Source organism: Manis javanica, chromosome 2 (genome assembly GCF_040802235.1).
Source record: "Manis javanica isolate MJ-LG chromosome 2, MJ_LKY, whole genome shotgun sequence".
Classification (NCBI taxonomy): domain Eukaryota; kingdom Metazoa; phylum Chordata; class Mammalia; order Pholidota; family Manidae; genus Manis; species Manis javanica.
Window position 1 is genome coordinate 7,389,664 of NC_133157.1, and position 9,463 is coordinate 7,399,126.

The following is a 9,463-nucleotide window of genomic DNA, read 5'->3' on the forward strand; positions in this document are numbered from 1 at the left end:
GGAGAAAAGGATTTCAAGCAGAGGGAACAAGCAGCACCTGAAAGAGCCCCAGGTGTGGAAGAGTTTGGTGGCTAAGGACCAGCGGGAGCCCCTCTGGCTGTGCATTGGGTATAGGGAGAGTAGCTTGAGATGGGCTAGCGAATGGGCAGATGGGCCTGGGGCCGCGATGAGAGGTTTGGATTTTGTTCCAGCGTCGTGGGAAGCCACTGGAGGCTATAACATGAGAGTGACATCATCTGATTTATGCTTTTAAAAGATTACACTGACAGCTGTGTTCCTTCCTCTCACCATTAAATCGCCAGGGTCTAGCACTGCTCTTGGCCCATGGTGAGTGTTCAAAGTATGTGTTGAATGAATGCATGCTCCTGACTTCCTGTGTGACCTGGAGGTAGTCACTTCTCTCTCTGGACCTTAGTTTCCTCCCTGAGACAGTCGGTGGGAATTTCACGTCAGAGTTGGTGGGCGGGATTGGATATAGGTTCCCGCCTCCCCAAGCGGCCCCTAGACCCACTGCCTCACCTCAGGAAGGGAAACGGGGGGGCCCTCTTTACTTCGCGAAGCCCTAACAAACTCGCGGCGGCCCCGCCCCGCCCAGAACCGTGGTCCTAGGGATGCTGCAGCCTCGGGGGCGGGGCCCGCAGGAGATCGCCGGCGCCCCCGCGCGGATTGGGTGCAGTCGTGGCCGGCGCCACGCGATTGGTCGGCCCAGAGGCAGGGGCGGAGCCCGGGTCCCGCAGCCGGGCGGCGGGGGAAGCGGCCAGAGCCCGGGAAGCTGCTGCGGGGGCGATGGCCGCACCGATCCCTGGGCTCCGAGAGGTAGGTGCGGACCCTAGGGAGGACAGGAGAGGGAAGGGTTGGGGAACAGGAGCCGGGCTGCTTCTCCCCAGACACACACCCGTCCAAGCTCAGGAGGGTCCGGCACTGGACGGGGACCAGGACACGCCCCACATGGGGCTGCAGGTATGAACAGGAGATTCTGGCGGGCATCCCCTGAGAACTTCCTCAGCTTTCTCATCGGGAAAATGGAGATGATAGAAAAATCTCCTCCACGGGGCTGTTAGGAGGTCAAGCTCTGCTGTGCTGTGCACCTTATGGGTGCCCACTACTAGTGGGTCAGCTGCTATGAGCTCAGCTTCGTGGGACCTCTGCGCCGGCCTGGAGGAACTTTCAGCATAGATGAGTGGAACAGATACCGAATCCCAGCATCACAGCTCCTACTCTCAAGGGCCCCTGTGCACAGAGCTCAGACTCAACAGTAACAGTTAACACCTACCAGGAAGGAGTTGCAGTTCTTATTTTACAGATGAGAAAATGAGGTGCAAAGAGTTTAGGTGACTTACCTAAGGTCACACAGCTGGTGAGAGACAATCTTGGGTCAGATTTGGCTGCCAAAGGCATGCTCTGCCTACTGACGATAATAACCATCAGCCTATTCTGGGTGCTGACTGCATGCCAGGCACTGTGTGGCCCATCACAACACCCAGAGAGAGGTATCCAGCATTATCCCTGTTTTATAGTTGAGGAAACTGAGGCAGAGAGAAATGAAAGGAGGGGTCACAAGTAGTGGAGGTGGACTCAAACTCAAGTTTTTCCCTTCGAGTTGCTGCCACATGCTCATTGTTTCTGTGCTTCCTGCCGCCAGGTTCTGGCCTCCTCCCCAGAGGCTGGAGTCAGAGCAGCCACCTCCAGCTCAGTTCGCCGTGGCCTCCTCTGGCGTCTCCGAGACAAGCAGTCACGCTTAGGCCTGTTTGAGATTGGCCCCGGGCATGAGCTGCACCAGCTGACGTGTATGATGCAGGCAGGGCTGTGGTCTGCCACCCAGGTCTCCATGGACCACCCACCCATGGTGAGTGGCCAGTCTGTCCCATGTACCTCCACTGTGCCAACAGCGAGATGAGGCTGATTCCCCTTCCTGCTCATACTGCCAGGTTGGGGATCAGAGGCTATCAAGGGAGGAAGTCCAGGGCTTGATGCAGGGAGAGAGGGACATTCTGGGGTGTGGGCTGAGTTCAGAAAACTGGAAAGCCCGGTGTGTACTGGGGACGAGGAGCCCCTGACCCAGGTGGTTGCTGTGTGACTCAAGATGACCTCAGTGTCCCCATCTGCCTAGTGGGTGGAGAACTGTACTTAGTCTCTGAGGCCCTCCCCTCTCTGCCAGGTGTATTGTTGAAAAGGGACCCCACCCCCACCCCCACCCCACCAGCTGGGCCCATCCTCCCAGAGCTCAGGCTGGGGCCAGGCTGGCTCAGCAGAAAGGGTGGACCGACTGCAAGCTCAGCAGCTGGACAGGCCCAGATAAGCATGTGTGTTCTTTGTGTGTGAGTATATGTATGCTTGGTGTGACCAAATCACACAGGCCAAGTCCTGGCACAGGGACCTAGGGGTCTAGAGAAAGTGTAGGAGTCCAAGAAAGTCCTCTAAATCTCATCCCCTGCTGGAAATCTTCCATAGCTCCCCAGAACTCAACATGGCTTCAGGATCCTACTGGCTCAAGCCCAAGGGCCAACTGCCAACCTTGTTCACACTCCATCCCTCCCTTACATCAGCCCCTTGGGCCCTCCTTCCTTTCCTGGTGGCGACCAATGCTGTTCCCACTGCTACAAGCACCCTGCTCCTCCTCTCCTTTATTCTCAGACTTCAGTTTAGAGGGCACCTCCGCCAGGAAGCCTTCTCTGATCTTGCCTTTCCCAGACTGAGTCAGGCAGGTTGCTTGGCTTCAAGACCATCCCCTTTCACTGGGATGGCATCTGTTCACTTGGCTGTGTGTTCGGACAAATGTGCCAGGCTCGAATTCAGAGCCTGGTGCTGGGGACCCAGCTGTGGATGAGGCTCACTCAGCACTGCCTCAGGCCACTCTCTCATCTTCCCTCCAACCCTGGGAAGGTCTGCAGCCCATCTGCCCCTCAGACACACCCAGGGCTGTTCTCTTTCCTGGAGGGACCACCTTAGGAGAAGGGGGTAAAACCAGGTGCAGGATGTTTGGAGATCTTGGGATTGGCATTGTGGGGCTGAGACTTGCCCTGAGCCTCTCTGCCCTTCCTGCAGGGGGCGCCCACTGAGGAGGATTTCTCCGAGGTCCTGACCCAGGTTCATGAGGTATGAAGCCCCAGACTGCTGCATGGGAGGGGTGAGCACCTGGCTTTGTTCTTTTTCTTCCTCAGTTTCCCCTTCGGTGCAGTGGGACTGAAGGCCTTGCAGGAAGGGTGTGGCTACCCTGGCCCTCCCACACTAGGGCCAATTACACAGCCCTGGCCCCCCCGTTGGACACTCTTGGGAATGCTCTCCTTCTCCTGCAGGGCTTCGAGCTGGGCACCCTGGCAGGGCCGGCCTTCGCCTGGCTGCGCCGCTCACTGGGCCTAGCTGAGGAGGACTACCAGGCCGCGCTGGGCCCCGGCGGGCCCTTCTTGCAGTTCCTCAGCACATCCAAGAGCAAGGCCAGCTTCTTCCTGTCGTGAGCTGGCAGTGGGGAAAGGGTGGGAGTGGTTTTCGGGTCGGAGGTGGGACGTTTGGAAAGAGAAACGGAATGGCCAAGTTAGGGGGGGTCGAGACCAGATAGAGGCCAGATGGAGGAGAGACTGAGGGCCAGGGCAGAAGGCAACGGACGGCGGGGAGGCCGCGAGCCTGGGTCCTGGGAGACAGCTACACGTGGGCAGGCGGGGTCAGGGGGCCTGCTGGGGGCCGCTCCAGCCCGGAGTGGGCAGTGACTTCTGCCTCCCACCCCCAGCCACGACCAGCGCTTCTTCCTGAAGACCCAGCGGCGCCGGGAGGTGCGGGCGCTGCTCGCCCACCTGCCCCGCTACACGCAGCACCTGCAGCGGTACCCGCACTCGCTGTTAGCGCGGTTGCTGGGTACGGCGGGCGCGGGGCTGGGACCTGCTGCGGAGACAGGGGCGAAGAAGTTAGACAAGGAGGGGAGGGGCCACGGTGGGGGATGTGGGGTACCCAGGGTGGGGGATGTGGGGTACCCAAGCTCAAGCCGGGTTCAGGGAACCGGACAGCAGCTGGTCTGGCTGCGGGCCGACTTCGGTGAGGGGCGGGTCCTAGACGGCAAAGTTAGGGGGAATGACGGGGCCGGTGGGCGGAGCCAGATCTGGGACGGGCCCAAAGGGGCGGGGTTTGGATCGGACATTTCTAGGAGAGGGTATGTGGGCGGGGCCATGTCTGAGGACCCGGCGCCTCTGCGGCTCGACTTTGAGGTGAATGGAGTCGGGACTGACTGGCTGAGGGCCTGGGGCCGCGTGGATCCGGGGTTGTCAAGTTTGGGGCCCCTCACCTGATGCCCTCTCCCCTTCCAGGAGTGCACAGTCTGCAGGTGGCCAGGGGAAAGAAGGTGGGTGAGGACGAGGGGAGGGGCCCGGGCGGAGCGGGCGGCTGGAGCGTGAGATCCTGGCCGCCCTCACTCCCTACTCGCGTCCCCAGATATACTTCATCATCATGCAGAGCGTCTTCTATCCCACCGGCCGCATCTCTGAGAGGTGAGTGGGCCTCACAGGGGCCCGGCGCCACCCGGAATGTGCCACCTGAAGCACCCACACTCGCTAGGTAGATGGCAAAGCTGAGGCCCGGGGAGAAGGGATGTTCCCAAGATCTCCTGGTGGGTTGGAGTCAGTGGTACCCACGACCAGCATCTCAGGAGTGCTCAGTATGCACTGGGCACTGTGCTGAGCCATTTGTATTCATTACCTTCTTTACCAGAACAACTCTGAGGGGAAGTGTGGGTATCATCGCCATTTTATAGATGAGAAACTCACAGCTGCTCTGCGGGGAGCGGCCTCTGTCTGCACGTTGCCCTCTGTGCCTCCTCCCAACGCTGCCCCAGAGCCCGTCTCTGGTGCTCCCTCAGGGCCACCCACTTCCCTCATGCCTCCTGGTGCTGTGTGGGGTTGGACCCCCGTGTCCCCGACCTCCCTGCGAACCCAGGATGGCAAAGTGCTGACGGGCAGGCATAGGCAAAGGCCTGGGTTTGAGTCCCTGCTCTGCCCTTTATGTACTGCGTGGTCTCCGGCGAGTCAAAGGAACTCTTCCTCTTTTCGTCTTTCCTGTCTAACGTGAGGACGTTAATGGAACGGGGTTGTGCGAGTTCTTGAACAGTCACCCAGTGGAAGCTCTTGTTTCTTATTATTACCTCGTGAGGTTCCCTGTGTGTCTCATGTCCGTGTAAACCCGAATCCTGTGTCTGTCCCCCTCACCATCAACACCCAGGTATGACATCAAGGGCTGCGAGGTGAGCCGGTGGGTGGACCCGACCCCTGAAGGCAGCCACCTTGTGCTGGTGCTGAAGGACCTCAACTTCCAGGACAAGACCATCGACCTGGGTAAGCTCCGGGGGCAGTCGCTGCCTGCTCTTCCTCCATTCAGGGTGAAGTTAGAGGGGTGTTCCTGGCACTGCCCTCTGCTTGGGCCATTAAGAGCCTGGATTCTGGAGTCAGGCAAATCCTGGCTCCACATCTACTAGCTAGGTGACCAGGGCAGATTACAGATGAGCTTCCTCGTCTGTGAAATGGGACAGTAATAGCACCTGTCCTCCCGGGGCAGATGCATGTGGGGCCCTCAGTACCTTACCTGGCACATGACAAGTGCTCAGTTGGGGACACTGGTGCTCCGACAGGGCCCCAGCGGAGCTGGCTCCTCCGCCAGATGGAACTGGATACCACCTTCCTCCGGGAGCTCAACGTGCTGGACTACAGCCTCCTGATGGCCTTCCAGCGTCTCCATGAGGACGAGAAGGGCCTAGGCAGCAGCCTCGTCTTCCGCACAGCCAGGTGGGCCCCTGAGAGGGGCGACAGCAAGAATGAGGTTGAGGGGCTATGGGAAAGTCAGGTGGTGAGGAGAGCAGCACAGGCAAATGCTGTAAGACTGGCAAGTGGTGTGTGTGTGTGTGTGTGTGTGTGTGAAGGGCTGGAGAGGGAGGCCTGGCTGGTGGGGTGATGGGCACAAGTAGGCCACAGAGGGAAAGACAGGTGACATCCAGCTGGACGAGGGCTTCCGTGCTAACTTGGAGAATCTGCCCATTTTCCAGAAGAGGATGTGGAGCCACTGAAGGTTTCAAACCTATTTAATTTTTGCCTAAGAAAGAGCTCTTGCCCCTTAACCCTGTTCCACCTCTAGAACCCTGAGGTCATCTCCTTTGGCACCATCACCACGTCCTCCCCTCTGCAGTAGTAACAGTCACTCCTTGCATGCTGACCATGAACCTCATTAGGGTGGGCTCATTCCCTTTTAGAGAGGTGAAAACTGGGCGCTCGGAGAAGGAAATGAAGTTGTAGAGTGGCATCTGAGATTCACACTGGTTCTTGGTTAGTCACTTGGACTTCAGTCCTCCAAGGCCCTGCAACAGAATTACATAAGGGTTAACACAGGCACTTCAGGGAAAGAAGCCCGTTGATACGCTGGATGGACAAGACAAGTGAACAGTAACATCCTTTCATCCCGCCTCCCATCCGCACCCCTTGAAGGAAGATCTTGGGATGGGTGAGGCTTGGGCAGAGTCCAGGGTATTGGCTCCCTGCACCCCATGGCTGGCTGGACACATCCTGACCAGAGGGTAAATTTCCTGCCATGGGGCACAGGACCTTCCCAGTCTGCCCGTCCAAGTCAGGTCAGCTTGCCCCTTGCTCTCTATCCCCAGCTGGTGTTTAGATTACAGCTGTCATTTAGCCAGTAAGCCCAAGTTTGCATATAATGGTTGTTTTCATATTGAAATATTTCTGTGCTGGCTAGTAAATAGCCACTGTCCCGGTCCCACTGCGCACCCCACCGCCAGTTCCCAGCCCCTCATTCAGAACACAGACCCTGCTTCCCACCTCTCCATCATCTAGGTTAACCCGGACTGGGCAGAGGGTACCAGTGTCTTGCCGGGACTCCCAGGACACTGGGTTCTGATTGGTCTATGCCTGGCAGGGCAGGAGTAAAACCCCTCAGCAGCGTTCCCCCTCACCTCCCCACTGTCCCCAGGGGGCAAAGTGAGGGCACTGAACCTGCTTCTGGCTGGACTGGGGGCCCAGCCAAAGGCGTATTCAGATCTGAAACACATTTTGAGGCAAAAAAAAAAAATCCCACATGCCATCTACAAATTGGGTTGGACTCTGTTAACAAATTTTCAGCTCTGGCACTCTGAAACTTTCAGGGTTGGCAGCCCTAAACGGAAGTTCAGGAGATACGCAAAGTGATATGGCACGTGAGTGCAGAGCCAGGGTCTGTGTGATCCAAATGCTCTGGACCAGCACTACCCAATAGCACTGTAATGCAAGCCACACTTGTAGTTTTAATTTTCTAGGAGCTTCTTTAAAAAAGGTAGAAAGAAACAGGTAAAAATAATTTTAATAGTATATTTTACTTATTCAATATATCCAAAATGTTATCATTTCATCATCTAACCAATATAAACATTTATGAAATATTTTACATTCTTCTTCACATACTTTCTTGGAAATTCAGTATGTATTTTGCACTTACAGTGCATCACAATTGGGACTGGCCACATTTAAGTGCTCAGTGGCCACGGGTGGCTAGCGATTATATATTGGGTAGTGAGCCCCTAGACGGTCCGCTACACTTTGCTCAGCGTTCCAGTTTATCTGACTTCACAGGCCTGGCACGCTGATGAGGGAAGAGCAGGGGCCGCCGGGCCGCGCTTCCGTGGTCCACTGCCTGGGGCCCCCCTGGGGAAGCCGGTAGCCTCATCCTCCTGTCGGCCCCCAGGTCTGTGCGAGGGGTACAGAGCCCGGAGGAGCCGGGAGCCCAGAACCGCCGATTGCTGCCCGACGCCCCCAACGCGCTCCACATTCTAGACGGACCAGAGCAACGTTATTTCCTGGGCCTCGTGGACCTCGCCACGGTCTACGGGCTCCGCAAGCGTCTGGAACACCTATGGAAGACACTGCGCTACCCGGGCCGGACCTTCTCCACAGTCAGCCCGGCTCGCTACGCCCGTCGCCTCTGCCAGTGGGTGGAGGCGCACACCGAGTGACAGGCGCCGGGCTGCGCTCTCCCCATCTGGACCATGGGCGCCAGCCGGGAACGCTGGGTCCAGCCTGGTCAGGGCGGCGGGTCGGGCTCCCATCGCCTGCTGTTCCCCCAGTTGGCCTCCAGAGGGCAGATCCCCTAACTAAAACTATGACAGCACAGCCTCATTTCACGGGAGATGCTGTGCCTGGCATTGTATCAAGTATCCCCTATATTAGCTCATTTAATCCTAAAAAATGCTATTATTCTCTCTTTACAGACCATGAAATGGAGGCTCAGGGGGTGAAGGGACTGAGCAAGATCATTCAGCAATAAATGCTGGAACCAGGACTCAACTATGCCTTTTGGACTCAGCCTGTGTTCTTACCCACCAGCTCCCTCTGTCCTGTCCTCACGCTCTGGGGAAGTGGGGAGGCCCAAGGCTCCAGTCCAGTCCCCTTACCATGCAGATGGGGGAGCTGAGGCCCAGAGACTTTCAGGGGCTTTTGCACAGGTAAGTGGCAAGGCCAGCCTGAAAACCCAGCCCTCCCCACCCGCTGCCCCTGGTTCAAGCAAGATCCACTGGCCTCCCTCTGGGTGGCCCCCTTGCTTGCACTCCTCTTGGGATACATGTGGGAGAAGGTGGGGCATGGGAGGGCTGCAGTCTGGGAGGCATTATGTTGGGGCCACTGCTGATCTTGAGTAAACTTTGCCCTCCTCTGGGAATCATTTTTCTTATCTGTGAAATGGGGACACGGGTTGGTGGTCAGACCAAGGGCCACACAGACATCCCTGGGAGCAGAGAAGCCAAGTTCCTGCATAGTCCCTGATCATTCCTTCTCCCTCCTCCAGGGAACTCCAACCCAGCCTCTGACTCTGGTCTAGTCCCACCATGCCTAAGTGGACCTTTCCTCTAGAGCTGCTCTGGGGCCTAGCTGTGTGACCAAGGCAAGGTGCTAAAGCTCTCTGTGCTTCAATGGTCTCATCTGTAAAATGGAAAGGACGAAAATGGAACTCATTAACTCATTAAATATGTATTGAGCACCTGCTCTGTGACAGCCATTCTGCTGGGCGTTGGGGGCCTGGGGGTGAAGCATGATGCACAAACTCCACTTTCCAGAATTCACAATCTGGGGAGGGATGCTGACAAAGGGAGGTTGGTGTGACAAAACCTTGTGAAGGAGTGTGGGGCCGTGGAGCTCGAGAAGGGCCCCTACCTGATTGTTTGACTGGGCGGAGGGGATTCTAACCTCTAAACTGAGACCAGAAGAGTCAGCAACCCTGGGGTCCCAGGCCAAGGGCATAGCACAGGTCTGATTTGTGAGAGAGCTTGGCCTTTGTGAGAAAGAAACCTGTTTCACTGTGGTTGGAGTTTAGAGGGGGAGAAAACAGTGTGGTGGTTGCTGGGTGCTCGTGGGCCAAGAGCTGACTCCCAGGACTGCACAACTCAACCTCGGGAAAGCTGCTCAGCCACACTAAACACTGCCATTTCCTTCCATTGGCCTTCAGATAAAATGAA

At 57.2% G+C, this 9,463-nt stretch overlaps 1 protein-coding gene across 8 annotated transcripts; it reads left to right on the forward strand.

Annotated features, from left to right (window-relative positions):
• Window positions 1-27: 27 nt before the first annotated feature.
• PIP5KL1 (phosphatidylinositol-4-phosphate 5-kinase like 1) lies at window positions 28-8,987 on the forward strand. Of its 8 annotated transcripts, none has more exons than XM_073224007.1 (12): window positions 28-960; window positions 1,643-1,846; window positions 3,046-3,096; window positions 3,297-3,451; window positions 3,725-3,849; window positions 4,296-4,330; window positions 4,420-4,475; window positions 5,203-5,315; window positions 5,609-5,762; window positions 7,702-7,944; window positions 8,225-8,458; window positions 8,797-8,987. In XM_073224007.1, exons 1-11 carry the CDS (start codon window positions 787-789, stop codon window positions 8,229-8,231), a joined length of 1,317 nt encoding a protein of 438 aa, XP_073080108.1. In that variant the 5' UTR covers window positions 28-786; the 3' UTR covers window positions 8,232-8,458; window positions 8,797-8,987. The 8 variants fall into 8 exon arrangements, with proteins under 8 accessions (XP_073080108.1, XP_073080099.1, XP_073080090.1 ...); XM_073223998.1 differs by having other exon boundaries at window positions 28-327; window positions 596-960; window positions 7,702-8,458; XM_073223989.1 differs by having other exon boundaries at window positions 7,702-8,458.
• Window positions 8,988-9,463: the final 476 nt, after the last annotated feature.

What these genes read in the sequence shown, in the direction of transcription:
- PIP5KL1 (XM_073223989.1), top strand. Translation starts at nt 787, where the DNA reads ATGGCCGCACCGATCCCTGGGCTCCGAGAGGTAGGTGCGGACCCTAGG. An exon ending in AAGGCCAGCTTCTTCCTGTC is followed by an intron (nt 3,452 to 3,724) that starts GTGAGCTGGCAG and finishes TCCCACCCCCAG; the next exon opens with CCACGACCAGCGCTTCTTCC. An exon ending in ACCGGCCGCATCTCTGAGAG is followed by an intron (nt 4,476 to 5,202) that starts GTGAGTGGGCCT and finishes ATCAACACCCAG; the next exon opens with GTATGACATCAAGGGCTGCG.